This window comes from Neodiprion fabricii, chromosome 1 (assembly GCF_021155785.1).
Source record: "Neodiprion fabricii isolate iyNeoFabr1 chromosome 1, iyNeoFabr1.1, whole genome shotgun sequence".
Taxonomy (NCBI): domain Eukaryota; kingdom Metazoa; phylum Arthropoda; class Insecta; order Hymenoptera; family Diprionidae; genus Neodiprion; species Neodiprion fabricii.
In genome coordinates this window covers 4,773,597-4,792,457 of record NC_060239.1, presented here as the reverse complement: position 1 = coordinate 4,792,457, position 18,861 = coordinate 4,773,597, and the positions used below count along the sequence as shown (strand labels likewise).

Sequence of the window (18,861 nt, the reverse complement as noted above, 5' to 3'; positions counted from 1 at the left end):
GATATAACACATATATATATATATATGTGTTTGTGTGTACACACATATACATATATCTATTTATCGGTTTATATACAAATTAAAATAGAAAGTAAATAAGTGTTCCACAGGCACAAGTTGCCAAAAAGAGAAAGACAGAAAAAAAAAAAAGAAGAAAGAAAAAAAAATTTACCAAATTGTAAAATACAATGTCCTGGAAAACAATTTTACATTGACGATAAAAAAATTTGAATCTTGTTTATTTATACTTATTCGAGCACCAAACATATATTATATAATCTTTATCTTGTCCTTCTATTTCAAAGACTACACACACACACTGCCCCGCATCGTAACGCATGATATTCTAACACGACGTTGGCTCTTGTGAATAGAATATATTCTTGTAAAAGAGAACAAAAAAAAAACAAAAAAGAAGTATACGATAAATAATAAGGAAGTTTACAAATAAAAAGAAGAAAATACCAACACACTTGGAAGACTAGTATACTGAATACAATCGGCGCTGCAGGTGAAACAAACATCAGTGTAAATTATTCACGTTTATATTCAATGAACAGATAGGTATTCAGATTTTTCACTTTTTCACGCCAAATGAATAATGATCGCCGCGCACCCGCATTGCCAGTTCACCACAAACTGTTGTCAATGTTTCATATATGTATATGTAAGACGAGAGTGAGCTCATTGGATACAACGTTTACTTATAAAGTTGCTTATTATACCTAAGAGCGGGGAGTTACGGCAAGAGGTATATTTCTATGTAATTGCTACTACGGCTACGAAATGCATCTACATGGTTTTCGTATAGTGCCGATAACGGATAATACGTCAGATTTGAAACACATTAATGAAAATTGTTGGACAAAATTTATGGTTGTTGGTGCGTAACGATATAACTGAATAATGCTAAACAGGGCAAGTGTGCCGTTATTATATCATGTCCCCATCTCATTGCAACAAAAGCTATTTTATTTGCTTCAATGTAAAATTATCATTATTATTGCCTCATCGCTGTCACATACAGAAAGAATTCTATTTTTCTTAACCCACTTTACATTCGTACAATAATTTGATCTGTTTGTTTGCGACTAAAATCTAATTTGTCAAAGGAAGAGAAAAAAAAGGAAAAGAAAAAAAGAATCAATCAAAAACATAAGAGGTTTTGGGTATACGTATGCGTTACAATCTAACAAAGATCGAAATTTAAATAAGACATCGCGTCAAACGGACGCGGTATCAGGTACTGGAAAAATAAATTTAACTTACACAAGTCACTGTGTTGCTGATTTAAAATGATCTATGTACACATACATATGCTAAACTGATATATATATATATATATATATATATATATGTATATATATATATATATATATATATATATATATGTATATGTATACGTATGTACGTATGTATGCATAGATAGGACAGAGAGTGGCTTGTGAAATTGTCGCATGAAAAATTGACATAGAAAATTGTTTATGAATATAACAACGTAATAAAACGTTTGAGTACAACTAACCTTTCCGCGGAGGCGAAATAGAGTACTCTGTATTCACGAGAGAGCGCCGGCCCTTTGATAAGGGTGCTCGCGAATCTGACCCAGGTGCCTACGCTGCTTGGCAGCGGCTGCTGCACCTGTCGCCAACATAAAAAAATCAGTAATCACCCCGCTTATGGTATTATAAAAAATTCCATAGTTGATTTCAGTAACTGTAAGAGTTACCGTCTGTTACTAATTATAGTTATCCACTCGCTGATATTCACTTTTGTTTTAATATTAAGTTTACTACACGAATACAACTTATGCAGAATGTGGCGTGTAAGTTTAAGGTCGCACAATAACATTTGGCACATGCTATCATCGCCGTTTGTTTTGTACAGTCCTTGAAATTGCAACAATAATCCACAGTTTATTGTTATGAGAGTAGCAAACTTGAATGTATAATGTATAATACAGATGTAAATGTCAACTGTTTCGGATGAAATAAAATAAACATATTACTCGTACTCATCCAACTCGGTAAGAAATATTTTTATGTATATTTGTGACTTTCAAACTGCCGGCGAATAGTTATTTCAATTAATAAACAAATTTATGAGTCTGCTACTTCTCAATACTCAAACTGTAACTGCTAATAACACATTTTTCAACCTTGATATAATATGTATAATTTCTTTTTAACATCAACTCCAAAACTGGACTATTTCGCTCTGTTGGTTCTCACTTATTTATGGCTAGAAGTAATTTTTTTTTTTTTTTTTTGATTTATCTATTCTAAACAAATCATTTCTTTTGTCCTAATGCTTCTAAAAACTTGAGTCCAGTTCATTTTGTTCAACGATTGTTTACATATTATAGCAACAATGAGTATTTCGAAAATACCTATTTCCTTACTCTTTACCCTTTACACATAAATATATTTATATATATATATTATATTATTATTATAAAATATATATATATATATATGTGTGTATATATGTGTGTGTATATATAGCTAAATCTTTATAAAAATAAAATTAAATAATCATATATAAAATAATGTACATGTATAATAATATATAATATGTAAATTATATAATGTACAAGATTCTCGTAGTAGCGTATTTTTGTTTTTTCTTTCAACTTTACTTAAACAGCTACAAATAATATACGCTAGAACCGTCAGTCCTCAAAAACATTTGTTTGGTCCCTGGATAACTTTTCCTACTCCTATTGTCTGTCTAGAATCTTTGTGTTTTTTTTTTCTTTCTTTTTAGTACAACACAATCAGCACATGACCAATCGCCATTGATTAGTTACCAAAAGTATCCGCGTATTAGATTAAATTGATATTACCCGTTTATTAATATTAGATCTGATAGGAAAATAAAGCAATATTTTATTATCCAACACGATTAGTTTGTTTGTTGCTTCGATCGTTTGTTTGCTGTGAAATTCTATTACTTTTTCGTTACTCATTTTGCTGCACGTATGATGATAATTGGAATTGTTCAAATATCCGCGAGATCATACTTCAGTATCAATGGAAAAATCTACACTTCATTTTATCAAACACGAATTGACTTTCGATAGTGTAATAAAATGCATTGAGAATTCTTACGGTGAGCAAAACGACGTTTTCGATCAGAGTATCGTTTTCTGTTGGCTTTATTGATCAATTTGTTCAAACATCCCGACGCGGCATACGTATTATATGGCTTGTAAATACTTCTTCAAACACATTTAGTACATTTGATTACGATATTAGGGTATAATGTCAGTTTGAATACGAGTTATAAGTGAGTTTTTGTAGGAAAGGCGGACCAAGTTAGTTGTTATTTCTAATATGTTAAACCAATCCTAGGGATTTGTTCGAGATTCTACTGGTATAATAAATTGTAGTGTTACTGCCGAAAAATTCGATGAAACGCGAAAGTTTGCGAAGCGCGAGAAAAAAAAATTGAAAAATAAGGACAAAAACAAATAAATAAAAGTTAGGATAAAACAGAAAAGCAAAAAAAAAAAAAAGAAAAAGAATTAACAATTTCAAAAAGGAATTATGCAATGCGAATTCTACTAACAATCAATACCATCACCGTATTATTCATAAATACTTCGTAACTAGATGTTAAAATTTTTAGTACGGATTATATAGTCTTCGAGCTAATGGTATAAAATAATATCCATACAAGTTTTAGATTCTAGAATATCAACTGTACGTCTCTTTCAAAGATAAAACGCTAACTTAATAGCGATAGAAAAAATAATAGTAATGATAATAATAACGATAATCTGAAAAAGCTATTATACACTAACATTTACTAACATTCTATCGCGAATAAATATATATCTTTTCATAATAACTACACAACAATGAATGGCCTTTGATTATTGCATCGAGTAGTACACAAGAACGCGCCGAGCAACCGGACATCTCGCTGAAATGCAAGAATCCGTTAGAGGGTATATTTTTAACATTATGCTTAAGAAAAATTATATATGTGTAATATGTATGTATGTGTGTGTTTGTGTGTGTGCCTATATACACACACACACCTAAAATGCCAATGAAATTTCACTTTATATGCTATTTACTGCTCAACAGTTTTTTTCTTACTTTTTTCCTACGCTTTTCCTATACACACTGACCTATTTAGCCTGCGATTTAAAATACTCTATGCGATTCGTAATATAATCTATACTAGTACCAAAAAATTTTTTTCATTTCTGTACACCGGCAAGACGATAAACAACATGGCAATGTATTGCTGTTATTGTTAGCAAAAATATTTTTCTACGATTTTACTTTTATTTAGTCACTTGGAATGATTTAATTTCACTTGGGTCAACGCGTACGAAGCTCGAAAAATTTATGCAAAAAGTAGAAAGAGAAGAAAAAAAAAAACCAAACTAATAATTTACGCAACTCAAAAACTCGAGTTACAAAGTTTTCTTCTAGCTAGGTATTAAATGTGACGTTGATTATTTTGACTCTTTTTGGCCTGATGCCGATCTGTGTATAAAAAAATACACGATAATTTTCATTACCATGAAAAGCGAAAGGTCTGTCCAAAAAAGTAAAACTTTTTTCGGATACTAGACGTTCGAAAACGTAAAGATTCGTTGAAATTAGACAAAGTAATTTTCGACCGAAACCAATACATTTCTTATATCACCAGAGGTGATGAAAAGTAATTACCGTTCAGTTTTATGATGAATACAAGAAATGACGATATTTCAATATCATAAATTTAACAAGACCACCGAGGTATAAATCTTCGTCTACCATAAAAAACTTTTTGGACTAGTATACATACATTTTTTTTTTTTTTCAACCCGCGACACATTTACAATAATAACAATAATAATAATAATTAATAACTTCAGCTAAATCGTCTAAAAAATCTAAACTCTTCCAACCTCAATGTCATGTTGTTGCTAAAAATAAAAACCGATGTACGTGATGTTTAAGACAAAAACGAAAATAAGTAGTAAACAAAACGAGATTTAAAATAGAAAAGATGAAATAAAAAAAAAAAGAAAAGAAAAGAAAAGAAAATAAAACGTGAAAAATATATCTTCTTTATATTATATATGTTACGCTAAAAATTCTGTTGCTATATCAGAACGGACTCGACTAGTAAATGACTGATTCAGCTATTTTCTTTCTACAGACAACTAAAATCTAAGAATAAAAATATTACGTATAACAACGATAACAATAATATTCTACGTATGAAAAGAAGCCGATTATCGAAAAATATCATTATATAATATTAATAATAGTAAAAAATAATAATAATAATAATAATAATAATAATCTTCGTCATCGTAGTGTTAATATAGTAATAATCTGCGCTATATGCTTCGGTGATAACATTACAACTAACAACAATGAAAATTAATGACAATAATAATAGTAATAATAATAATAATAATAATAATATCTCTTTGCAGATATACGCTCCGCATGGATTATATATATGTAATGTATGTAATTCAGCCGAAGCCTAGCGTCAGCGAGCAAACAACCCACCAGAATGGTCAGCTGTAGCGTACTCGGTGAGGAGCGGCGATGCTGCGAGTGCTGCGTAGTTCGCGTAATCCGCGTATGGAGTGTAAATTAGTCCGTGAGGATCCCCCGCGGACAGCAAGGACCCCGGAGGTCCGGATCCGTTCAGGAGGGAGGCGGCGGTCGTCGGGACCGATATCCTCGGGGAGAGGATCAGCGGCGCACCCAAGGGCGTGCTGGGATTCCTCATCGGGGCGGTCAGGCCGGGGAGAAGACGCTGCGTTTCGGCCGCCGCTTGCGCGACGCGCCTCCATTCCTCGTCACAGGCTGCGATGTCAAAAACTACACTGACTTTCAAAACCGTACTTCGTAACGACGAATAGCTTATCGATACGTATTGGAACAGGGGAAGAGAAGCCTCGGTAATCGACAATTTTCTACGGATCGTCGAGAGAGATGTTTATACAATGAGGGAAATTTTTAGTTTCGGTTAACGCTTGGTTCTTGAACTATTTTCATTTTTCACCACGAACGGAAAATACAGTTCTTGGTAGAAAATGAAAATCAGTTTTCTAGCTGTTAAAGGAAAGTCTAGTATCCGTTACTATTTTTCTTCGTTACGATCGTTGTTACTATATTTTCTTGCAACTGTTGCGAAAATTTAATCCTCGTGCAAGAATAAATTGACGTTAAAGCCTTGTTTAATTAAAAAAGTAGAGTAAACCGAAGAAACTGATTTTGCGTTGCAACAACCAAAAAAGGATCGACGATAGCGCAAAATGGTTAGGCGTACCTCGTTTTTCCTAATTCCAACAATAGTCAAACAGTTTATTTAACGATACCTGTTTTACTCAATTTTTCTCAGTGTATAATTCTACACGGTTACTCGACTATTTTCATTTCTCTACCGTTACAGAAAAACGTAGTACCGATTAGAAAATGGAAATTCTTTTCATTCTTTTTCATTACGGTCACTGGAGCTGTAATATTCTTTAATAGCTACTAAAGTACTTTAGTAAGCTTCCGGCTGTCAGGTGAAAATTTTTTTTCAATTCTAACGAATCAAGATTTTCTGGGGTTAAATCATCCCTAAAAAATTACCTGCAGCAGCAGCAACCTTCGTGTTGGAGTCACGATAAGTTCCGTTTATTATGGCAAGCTCCATGAGCTGCCTTTTCTTCAGCTCGTCCTCACCATCAGCCTGCTAACAATCGATATCACCGTCAGAATGTACGACCGTAGAAGCGATGCGTCTTATACGTAATCGTTAATAGGCGTATTAAAAATCATCAGGGATTTCTAAGGGATTCTCCGTTCCCTTCGAATCAGTGTAGTATTGACTTTTAAGATGAGGTAACGCACTATCGGAGGATAATGTTTGCACTCTAAGATATCGGGATTGCGACGGTTTAAAAATTTGTCTATTTTCTAAGTGGCTTCGCATTTTTGTATGTTTGAAATAATCGGAACTGTCTCACCACGGGTACGAGTAGCTTCCTGACTTCTTCAACGGCACGTGCGAGTTTGAGGGTTGCTCGATTCTCTGTATCTTCTACCGTCAGTAAAACGTGCAGCTCGTCTGTTAGGTGTTCCCAATTTGGTTTACCTCGGTTTTGTTCCTCCTGAGGATATTAAAACAGATCGTTACCATTTTGTAGACCCTGCACAGAGAGATCTGTCCAGTATGCAACTGTCCAGATGTCTGGTGCTGTGCGATGTTTTATACAGTTATATTTTTTACGTTGCGCATATATGCAAGTCAGGCACGTTACAGTTGAACAAATAGAAAAAATATACCCAAGTCTATATTTAATATGCGTATATTTTTTTAACATTTCTTGCCAAGCTTCCTCTCATGACAAAGAAACAAAAGTGAAAAACCGCAGGACTGTGTAAATAATTTCAAAGTAAGTGATACGATGGCGTGTTTGCAAGACTCGATGGTAAAAAAGTGTTTCATAACAAATCTAACTGAAATTTGGATAAATAATTTTTCATTTTTTCTTTAAACAAATAAATGTATATCTAATCAACCAAATGTTGTGAAAATTACGTACGCAGCCAGCATGGGAACAGGTGTCATAATACTGTGAACAGACACTCCAAGATTGTTTGTTCAATCGAAAATCGTCGGTATTCCATTAATTTTATCCTCCAGCGTTTTATAGTTTGCGATAAATGTACTTACACAGGGTCAGCACTTATCTCAGTACCAATTGCAGCTTGAAAAAATGATTACTCGCTTTATTCGTTTGTACGGTACATGCAGCCTAACTCAAGTATAAGTGACGAAGCCTCGGATTACCATCATTAATTCATGTATACAGTACAAGGTGTACGTGCGGTAGAATGAATCAGGTAGGTGCGGACATAATTAATTTGAGAATACTTTCTTGATAATTTATACGAGGTATGCGAATCTCATTTTACATTAATTTTGAATCAGCTGACTATTACGCAAGCCAAATTGCCATTGACAGACCATCGGGAGTCAGAAACGGGGAGTCTTGTATTGGCAAGGTTGAAATTGCCTGTGCCAGGTTCACTTCCTTGTGCATAATGCGTGTTTTAATCATTTCCAAGCTAATGACTAATGAGACATCTCGCGTGTGAATTCCGAGCCACGTAGATATGTAACGCATGTTAATTATTTACAAATCCGATCTTTCATTAGCGTAAAAATTGCCGCGTTACCGACGAAACGATGAGGAGAGTTTTACATTCAAACCGCAGACACAAATTTCTGCCGGCATTGTTGAAAAAAATTAAAATGAAGTTTCATATTCAATTTTACACGAGAACTGTGTACTCTCGAAGATCAACATGGCCGCTATTATCCCACTTGGAATTTTATTTTAGCCGCAGAATCGTTTACATAAAAAACTACAGATAAAACGATATTTCATACGAAACAATATCGCGGCAAGAATAGTTCTCAAGTTATTTTTCCGTCCTACAAAATTCAGAACCCCGAAAATTAACACCGCATAATTCACGCATGTCAAAATCTGGGCGTGGCCCACTGTAAAATATGGAGCTAAAAGTAGAATTCGTCGAGCGTCTGGAATTACGTAAATTATGAGAAAATCAATGCGTCGAAACCATCGTGCAGTCTGTCAGACAACAATGGCATCACATACGCATACACGCGTTACATAAAAATTTGAAATTAAAAAACCAAAAAAAAAAAAAAATACCTCTCCGATTGTAATGAGTAACAGAATCATCTGGAGTGTATGTATATATACGTATATACCTACATATATATATATGTATAAAAAACCAGGTGCAATCGCTGCGCGTACCGAGGTTGCGGCCTTAAACGGATTCGATGGAAGAGCTCGAGTTGCCGCCACCGCAAAGTCAAGAAAAGTTAGCGAGCTATGATCGGGGTCGTTGAAGGCACGAGAGAGGAGAATTGCTACATGCGGCACGGAACACACAACGGAGCCGAAGAGACCCGGGATATAAGGTAGGTAGGTAGGTAGGTAGGTATACCAGGTACACCGCGGTGGTGTTCGAGGTAGGTAAAAGTCGGTGACTGACCCCTTTGCCTCCCCCCCCATTCCCCCATTCCGCCGTGCAATCGCCACCGTCGTCAGGCTCGACGCACACAAACGGAGGCACGCACATTAACGTATACCTGATTCCACGTATGTATTACATACGTTAGACCGTGAGCGTGTCTGGTGCTTGTGCGATCGGAAAGGCGTGCACGTGGTGTTAAGGACTGGAAGTGGTATGCAACGTCGGCGACTTCGAGAGAAGAACGCGCGCGGGTCGCCAACCATCGTTTCTTTCCAAATATAGGCATGTATCGCTCTCTTGTGTATGTATGGATGTACGTACGTGCGAGGAAAAAAGAGAGAGAGAGAGAGAGAGAGAGAGAACAAGTGTCCTCTTCGAACGCGTGAACGAGGAACTTGCCGTTGCACACGTAGACCCGTTTACGTGGTTACTTTACGTATCGGCCTACAGGGTGGTTCACTTACGAACGACGGTAAGGATTTTTTTCGTACAGAGTGGTCGGTTGAGTAACCGTATCTCTTATACTCGTATACCTGCTAAAAACCGAATGCAGCTGTCAGGCGGATAACATAAATTTTTACGGTAAGCCAAAAAAAAAAACGTTTGTTTTGAGTAGAGCGTACGATTTTTAATAATCGCGAAATATCAAGATTCCTTTTTCAGTAAACTCGAATCGTCCGTCCATCGAGGATCATTCAGGCCCCATATTTGGTGAACCATCTCTATTTATCTTGATTGTATGATTTCGCCTCGTTGAGGAATAAGATAGATACTGTATATAATGATTAATTTACAAATTTTATTCATTTATTGCTCACCTTCTTTTTGTCTCGCATTGAACCTTTTCCCCGAACCATGATTTTGCATCCAGTCTCCTGTTCGAGCTGCTTAGCCGTCATACCACGTGGTCCCAGAATCCTCCCGACGAAGTTGAACTAAAATCCGAAAAAGAGAAAAAAAAAAGTTAGACTACCGTGAAAATCTTCCCAATACCGTAAACGGATATGAAAAATCGTTCGAATCGTGCGTACATACATCTAGATGAACTGACGTACTAATTTGACATGTGTCATCACGTGACGGAGTTCAATGTAAATATTACACATGCATATGTAAATTTTAAACGAACGTTCAAGTTTTGAAAATGTCAAATTTGCTCAAACTATCGGTCCACAAGAATTAGGCAAGTACTATAAAATAAATATTCACACGCTCCTTCGAATGATACCTATCACCTTCGCTTTTCACGCTGTATACGGGATTGTTTAATCTTTATTTATTTTTTCCTCACTCAAGGTTTCGCTATGTTGAAATTATTACAAATTTTTACGTAACGGTAAGTGTACCGTAGATCATTCACGTAAGTGGTTCTTACGGATTATTTAACGCAACGAACTACGGCATTTTGTATGTAATATACAAGTCATGCACACGTACGATATAATTGTACAAAATTATCGCAGCACGATTCATTTTGTGATATCTGGCACAGAGAGTAAAAATTACGGAATCGAGAAACGATACGTTATTGAAACGAGTACGTATAAGGCAATCCAATTTCACACATAATAAGGGACAGAAAAGAAAGGTCTGCAGCCTGCCGTTTCATCTGTACGATAATGCATTGACGATATAGAAAGGAGTAAGATTGGACTCGAGAGAGGCAGATAAGAACGAATCTCTACTTTCGAACATCGCGGAGTCGTTGAACCTGAACCTTTAACCACATAACGCAACATCGTAAACTCAGCTACTTCCCGATTCGTGGTATCTCTTCCCACAACAGTCTAACGTAAATATTCACAAATTGGAATATTGATAGAACTTTCGATTTCCTAAAAAACGCGAGTATAAAACTCCAACACGATTTGAGGGGCATGAAGTGTTCGTACCCGCACCGATCGACGCTGCGATTCGACGACGACAACTGATTCCGATTTTCAGACAACGGTCATATTTCGTCCGCCAATCAACGCCGATAGTTGCATAGTGTTCGTATCAGATAACAGCCGCCTGTAAGAAGATATCGAATAATCAGGAAACGATACCGATTGGTCAATGCTATCGACATTCACCGATAAACTCCTACGTGTGATTCTAATGGTCAAGTGTCCGGTGTAATCTAGAATGAAGCCTCTACCCTTCAGCCCTCCAAATAAAATGGCCTCCACCTCTGATCGTACAATGGTGGAATCGGATATTGGCCGCGACGAATTTTACGCCTATTCCCGAACAACGTCACGCGAGCGGATATTCTCAAAGTCCTGAACCAAGGTACAAGTACCGACGTTGAAGCGAAAACCCGTCTCGTCTCGAGTCAAGTGGACTCGGAGAGAGACACGTTATGGCATGGAAGGAAGTGAGGGGGACCAACTTAGGTGCGCCGGGGACCATTGGATCGAGGCGTGCATAGGGAAGAGAAATCTTGCGATAGGCAGCATCGAGCAAAATGAACGAAAAATGACGGAGTGGGCAGCAGGAGCAGCATGGTATCAAGGAGAGGGAAAAAGAAAGGGGCGAAAAGTTTCAAATGTGAATAAATAATATTCTTCAACAACGAGGCGGCATTACGCACGTGTATTTTTATTGTACACATACGCTATATGTTTTGTAACATATGCGTACATGTAATTTACGAATGGTTGAACGTTGCGAAATGAAAAATCTCAACTAAACGGTAATCGACCACAACTTGCAGAGGGCTCGCCTAACTGTACCGTTGCAAAACAGTAAAACCGAGGTGTGTTCGAACGCAAGCACGCAACGCGTGTACGTGCAATTGACGAAGGCACTGCAGCGTTGAACCGCTTTCTATTCGGAACTTGACCGACTAAATACTGTCCGCTAATTCGAAGCGAATTAAACGAATATACTGTGAAGTGAACCGACCATAAGCAGGATAAAGTTGACGAAGGAAGGTAAGAGTCAAAGAATACAGTCCGTAAAGTGAAGAGGAAAAATCATGTGTTATAATCGACTATAAAAATGAATGTTAAATATCGGCATGCCTTATATACGGAAGACATAAATAATGCCGAAGTTTAGAGACCGTGAAGAAACTATGAGGGGAGCGTCCTCGATGGACAAACCACAATGCCTACATCCTGTCGGAGACAAATACGAAGAGACAAACGCATATTGACAGAAAAGATTTAACAATAACAGGTATATGTCATTTGCAAAGCGTCAATAGCTGTAGGTATTCACATCCGTTTCTATGGCTGAAGCGACCGGCGACGTTAAAATTACGTGTATACCATCCAAAGTGCACAGCGAAAAGTTTTACACTCAATGGGTTGAATGCTGTTCATGTAAGAGTAGACAACATAATAACTAGACCAAATTCGTGAGAGTATAATAAACGAGCGAAGACAAAACTTTGGCTCGCACTTTCTATCTCATTTAAAACAAAGAACGGCCAAGTAAAAGGAGAAGCACGTTGCACCGACTATGGCAAAGGAATTCTGTTGCAAATGCGCGAGTGCAAAATACGCACCGTCATCTTCTTCTTTCAAATCACATTCCTCAACCGAACACACGTCGTCACATGCAAGTAAATAAAAAAAAAAAAAATTAAAAATAAAAAATGACAACACGATCCAGAGTAAAAATCTTTTACACTGATCAACGATCCTGGATTCGAGATCCTTGATATTGTACTCTGCAAGGGATCCGCGATGCTTGCAGCGGTACTTGAGAACGAGGAGGTTGCTGCCCTGAACAATTCAAGATCATAAGGTCACCGCGGCATGTAAACGTATAAGTATACGTTTGTGCAAGTGTATCTTCGTGCCGAAACGACGAGAGCAGACAGATTTTGGCGAACGGTAGCTCACAGACGGTACGCGCGTACGTACTTGGAATACTTGCGAAACAATCGTCACGTCACGCGAGAATATTCAGCGAAATTTCATTGTACACTTTTTACAAATCACTACACCGCAAACCTATAATTATCATTTTTTACCGCTTGTCAGATGTTATCTCAGTTTTGATTATTACTTTGATCCGTTCCCAACGTACACGTGGCATCTGTATTATTAAACGCGTGATCGAAGTTTATCCCACAACCGTATATTTTATACAGAATAATATAACCCCTCGATAGGATGGATTTACGCGCTTGTCATTTTCCCGCAGTTTTTTCTTCGCCGGTTAAAAAAATAAAAATAAAAAAATACATTCTGCTGCTTAGAACACATGCATATTACGGTAGGTTTATTGTACGAGAATCAAGATACGTGCAGAATTATCGACTTCCCGCGCTGAAGCAAAACCTGCATGCAGCACAGTTAAAATCCTTTACTGCTTTAGAGAGTGAGGGGGAGAGAGAGAGAGAGAGAGAGAGAGAGAGAATAAAGTAAGCAGCTGCAATGCAATTACTAATACTCGACGAACGTTCGACGATGTTGGTGCAGTAATTTTCCATGAATTCGTCAGAGTCTGTTTTTGGTAAGGCGATTTTTATCTTCTTACTTTTCTTATTCCTTAGCAAACTGAGTCTGAAAACTTGCCAATTCCGTGCAAACCGATAGTGACGAGAATCTTACGCTCTGATATAAGAACTCATAGACATTATCTCGAAATTGAAAGAGATGTAATAATTTGTCGGAATTAAATCTGGCCGTCCGTGTCCCATCGATCGACCTCGTAATTTGAAATAGGTAGCAGAGTTATCGGGGCGATAAACACGAACGCGACATATAACGTTATACCCAGTGAGTGGTATACAAGACAACAACGTTATTGCGAAGAACTGTGACACGTTATACCGTGCCAAAAAGTGCCCAGTTTTGTTATTGCGGCGGGGGTCTGAAGCATGAGCTGCAAAGTTATACCTACACCTACATAGAACACGATGCCGTACACTCTTCGGCAGGGAATCTATTCCGAGCGGTCCAGAAATAACGCTCGACTGTATACACATGACGAACGCGTTCTCCGTTCTCCGTTCTCCGTAGGTTCTTTCCTTTTCCTTTCTCTATTTCTCTCTCTCTCTCTCTCTCTCTCTCTCTCTTCTCTCTCCCTCTGCCTCTTTCCGCCGATGCCCTCCTTCGACTCCAAGAGCAGATCTACACACACGTACGTACGTCTCGCCCCGTTAAAAAAAGACGCACGTGAAATTTTCGCCTGTGAGACACTGTCACCTGCTCTCTCATAGATTGGGAGCATATACAGACCATCCGTGCTTCACGCTTTTGCGCCACATCGAGAGGACCGAATTATAAAGAGAATTTCAAAACACCGAGAGACGAACCACGGTCTTCCAACGTGTATATTGATATCGGGTACTCGCCTACAATGCACAATGTAATTCTGTCTTCGTCGATTTTCGAACCCCGATGAGATAAGAAAGAGTAAACAATAAAATAGGCAAAGATCAACGACTCTGAGTACTAGCCGAATAATTTTCACTACGCATCGTCGAGTTACGCGACAATAAAACTCGTTGATAACAATTGTTTCGTACCGTCGAAATGAAATTATCTACCAGTCGTGGTACACTCCTATTCATACATGCGTCCGTACCTACGTGCGATTCAATTTATTTGTCCGCACAATTAGCGCGGCTGCACTTACAATTAATACGAAGTCGAGGATCGTACGATTCTAGTTGCTGCGGCTCAAGTATCGCGGGAACGATTTCTTTTACACCGGCATACCTTAAGCGGACGCAATTCAAATATTTATTCAAATTAGTAATATCTCATTACTGATTCTCTGCGCACAATGTCGGGCTGGCAAGTTTTGTCCCGGAAGCATTTTGGTCTGTGTCGATATACAGAGAGACGAGCGATAGTTTCGCGGGTTTCTTATTCTCCAAGGCTCCTGCATCACGAGCTGTGTAGGTACGTTTACACGTATGCATGCACGCACGCCAACTTATTGATATGTTAAAAATGGAATAAAACGAGGCAAAGCTTCTTTTTATGCCTCGTCTTATGTTGGAGCGGAAATGATAACTAGGCACGTAATCACGCCGAGCAGAAACTTACGTCTGGGTGTTCTTTGACCGGCACATAGACCTTTTCTGTGAGTGTTGTGACGTCTCCTTCTGGTTCTGGCAATATCAGCGGTTCCTTTTTTACTCCACTGATCTGGAAGAGGCTGGCTCGAACCTTCGCAATTTCTGTAACAGAAAAAAAACGGTAGCCATGTAATCCCTGTAATATACACGAGTGGTACTTGTATAATTAACGAGTCAAGTCAACATGGCCAAAGTGAAAAAGTCACGGTACACCGTAGCAGTGTTCGATAAGTTCGGCACTAAAGTCTCCTCTAATCCGTGCACCATTTGCAGCTAAAGGAAAAACGTTGAATGGCTGAATTATGCTAAACGAAGTGGTTGAATTCCTACACGTGGAAGAATTCTTTCCGACTCGACTCCATTCTGGTTAAACAATGGTTAGAACGAATGTGCTCGGAGTTGACAAAGTTACCGGCAACGATGCATGTTCAGGAAAAAATCTTTTCGCCACTCAAATGTCAAGATAGCTGATTTTGGCCGCATGTTGAAAATGAAAAAAGCGCGCTGTTTCTCAACGAATAACGTGCGCGTTGGGAATTGCCAAACCATTTTTCTACCAGAGAACAAAAATTGTTTTACATGAAAATTTTTAAAAGCTTCTTTTTGTTTCACTTCAACCTGGTTAGAAGGAAAGAACGACGTTCCGAGGGTCCGCAAATGGGGGTTCGGGTTAACGACAGTTCTCGTTCAAGCTCGCACACTTGTCGCAAGCCATCCCGAAACGAGGCCATGGTACTTGCAAAACCGCGTTACCGATGCCGACTACGACGACGACGGCACAGGTGGCACGGACGAATTATGAGATGCGCCCGTAACAGAGTTGGAGAGTGGATTATATGTGTCAAAAGCTAAGTTTGCACCAGGCTCCGCTACCAGATTCTCATGCTCCGTTGCACCGATGTCAGGTCCGTCCACCAGTGGTAACCCGGAGCAAGCATCGGGACTGCACCGGTAGGTTACACATTCATGGTTATATGCCGGTGGCCTTTCCGTGCTTGCTCAGACTTGTCTATCTGTGACCAATCTGACCTTGACATAGTGACGCAACGTTGCTACAGCTGCGTGTAAACCTCTCTGGTTATTATACTCGGTACATGAGCCTGTCGTTAAAGCACTCCTCGCAGTATTGCGCGATTACGCGTAGGAATTATCGCGTGTAAAGCGTCAACGACGACGGTTGTTTCCCCGCGTGTCCACGGGCACTGCCACCGTTCATTCGGAGATGGTGTAGCGATTCCCTCCAGGTGTCCGATAGCCCGTAATGCAGTCGTCGGTAATCGGATATATCGGTGCAGGTCGTATAAGAAAGCTCGCTCGCGAACATCCGACACTCTACATACATATGTATATATGGATTTATATATATGTGCGATTCCGTAACGTGTTTCGCGTTGATCGATGCACGCTCTTCGTCGTTCCATTCCTATCGGGGTCTCTGACTCTTCGGAGAAGAGAAACAGACGATCCGTTATGAAAATATTCGAATAGATGATTCGAGTGCGATTTCGCGTCACGTGTACGAGTAAACGCGTTTTATTGATATTCGATCTTCGTCAGTGTTTGGAGAACGGTGTAACTTTGCTTCCCAGTTTGTGTTTTTTTTTTTTTCATTTTATTTTTTATTTCACGTCCAATTTTTTCATCACAAATTTGGTGATAAGGTTTTCACCGTCTTTTCTTTTTTAGAGGTTTACAGTGTATATACATATACCTACGATTAATTCGACTCATTAGCGCCGATGGTTAGTTCAATTTTGGCTGATTGCAATCAATTTAGGATGATTAATAAAATAAATGAGCTTCAGAGGACGACTCGACTTATGGATATTCCTTTTTTCCGGTTCGAGACTTAATCACTGCCAAATACCGTATAACGTATGCGAGGACGAGAAAAAGTCCGCAGAACATGTAGTCGATAAAAATAGACCGTACATAGATGAGCGAACCAGATAACGGTGCTGATTGCGTATTACAAGTTTACGTCACAGTTATACACGTACGTTAAATTTATAAGACGCGCTAGTTAATGTAGCGTGAATAAAGCAAGTTCGTATAACGATCGGTTACGTAGATGCCTTATGCGCGTAGGACATAACCTACCTGTAAAAGTCAGTAAGTGTAAAAGTTACTATAAATTACGGGTAAAAGCAAACTGCATATTATTTGAAATGATATTTCCACTCAACTCTTATTTATTGAAGTGTAAACTATACATGCACCTGACGTTATATTTCAGGAATGTAGCTATAACAGTTTGCGGTAATCGCATCCCGTAGCCATGGGCAGAAAGTTGATTTGTTAATGTTTTTCCAAGTCTCTCGATCGTTTCACGGAAATACAAAAATGGGAAGTCAATGAGCGCAGCCTAAATTCCAGGAGTCCGAGGAAATTGTAGAGAGCTCGAAAAAATAATAATGCAAATAAAGCTTCTTCTTAAAAGAAATTTAAAAAAAAAAAAAAAAAGTATTTGGTGTAACAATCCTCTTAGTTAAACGAAAATTCGTAAACGAACGAAAGCGTATCACGTCCCACCTTTCCCTCCGCGATCGTCATCGGCCAATATAACAAACAATAAGCCTGCAGCTTGCACGCGTGCCCTAATATCTGACGGTGTGTCCCTCTTTTATCAATCAGTCTGAAACGGGCGCAATGATCATTCCCCCTGCAAGGCGCATGCGGTCACAAATACCCGCAAGGCTTCATGCATCATCGGCTTTATACCGCCCGCATACTCTCGCCCAGACTGCTTCTGAGATGCATTGAGAAGCAGAAGCAGAAGCAGAAGCAGAAGCAGAAGCAGTAGCGGCGTGTTGCATCGCTGCAAAGGGAGCCGGCTGTACTCTGCAGGCTTGGGTGAAAAACTGGCGCCAGTTAATCAGGCATCAGCAGTGTATGGATATACAGAATATCGAAGAAGGGAGATTGGGTGGAAATTTCATCACTTTCTTATTTTATTCATTTTCCTTTAGTCTCGTACAACTCTAAACCGATTTTTTTTTTTTTTTTTTTTGATTTATCCAATTTGTACGGGATGAGAACCGGGTTTTACTTACTGCGCAAATTATTTTCCTACCATCATCAACCAATCGGCTGCAAAGCCTGACGAGTTTTCAATTTAGCGAGTAAATTGTAAGATCCTAACCGCCGTTTTGAACGTTTCAATTTAGAACAGGCGTATCGAAGAAGACAAAAAATAAGAAAAACCCATTAATTCGGTAGGTGTTTGCGTGTGTGTGTGTGTGTGTTATTTTTTCTCGAGCAATCTTTAATGCGGTCAACTCAATTTGGTAAAAATAGAAAGCGACATATACCTGGATGCACATCAGTGTACATATTAACGTACGCAAGTTGCACAAGTTTGATTTGAATGTGTGACAGACTATACAGCAGCACATCGAACGTCCTTTACTAAGATTTATTTAACAGTTATATTATGTATAGTGTTGTTATATAAAGTGTTGTGTAAAACCTTAATACAGACCATGGAAATATATGTGGTATGAATATACGCATAGAAGAAGTTTTAAGATTCGAAAAGTTTCTGTTTCTATTTCTATTTCTATGTATTTATTATTCTGTTTTTTATTTTTATTTTTTTTTTTTTACTTTATTTTCAGTGCTTGGAGACATCGGAATTATGTCAGTCCTTGGCATTTTCAATAATACTCAGTCATTTCCTTAGCGTCTGTTAGACAGAAACGTTATAGAAAAAATAAAACAACATACCGGTTAAAAATAAGTAACGGATATAATCACAATTTGACATATAACCAGCTACGACGTGTTAACCAACCTCCAAGTCGA

At 38.3% G+C, this 18,861-nt stretch overlaps 2 protein-coding genes across 4 annotated transcripts in view; both read right to left on the bottom strand.

Moving 5' to 3' along the window:
* Positions 1–18,861, bottom strand: part of LOC124187967 (protein held out wings) — a 42,927-nt gene that overhangs the window by 4,641 nt on the left and 19,425 nt on the right. The window contains exons 2-7 of one of the 3 annotated variants that reach the window (XM_046580178.1): positions 15,026–15,159; positions 9,848–9,964; positions 6,983–7,123; positions 6,603–6,705; positions 5,526–5,828; positions 1,526–1,641 (exon numbers count right to left, since the gene is read on the bottom strand). In XM_046580178.1, the coding sequence (XP_046436134.1) occupies positions 1,559–1,641; positions 5,526–5,828; positions 6,603–6,705; positions 6,983–7,123; positions 9,848–9,964; positions 15,026–15,159 (881 nt within the window). In that variant the 3' untranslated portion in view covers positions 1,526–1,558. Of the gene's footprint in view, positions 1–1,525; positions 1,642–2,671; positions 5,829–6,602; positions 6,706–6,982; positions 7,124–9,847; positions 9,965–15,025; positions 15,160–18,861 lie in introns of those variants that run through there. The other 2 variants (XM_046580179.1, XM_046580180.1) reach the window with 2 other exon arrangements.
* The window catches only part of LOC124187963 (probable ATP-dependent RNA helicase pitchoune), a 36,613-nt gene continuing 32,869 nt past the window's right edge, over positions 15,118–18,861 (bottom strand). The window contains exon 17 of the mRNA XM_046580175.1: positions 15,118–15,159. The gene's annotated coding sequence lies outside the window, so the exon portion shown is untranslated. The remainder of the gene's footprint in view (positions 15,160–18,861) is intronic.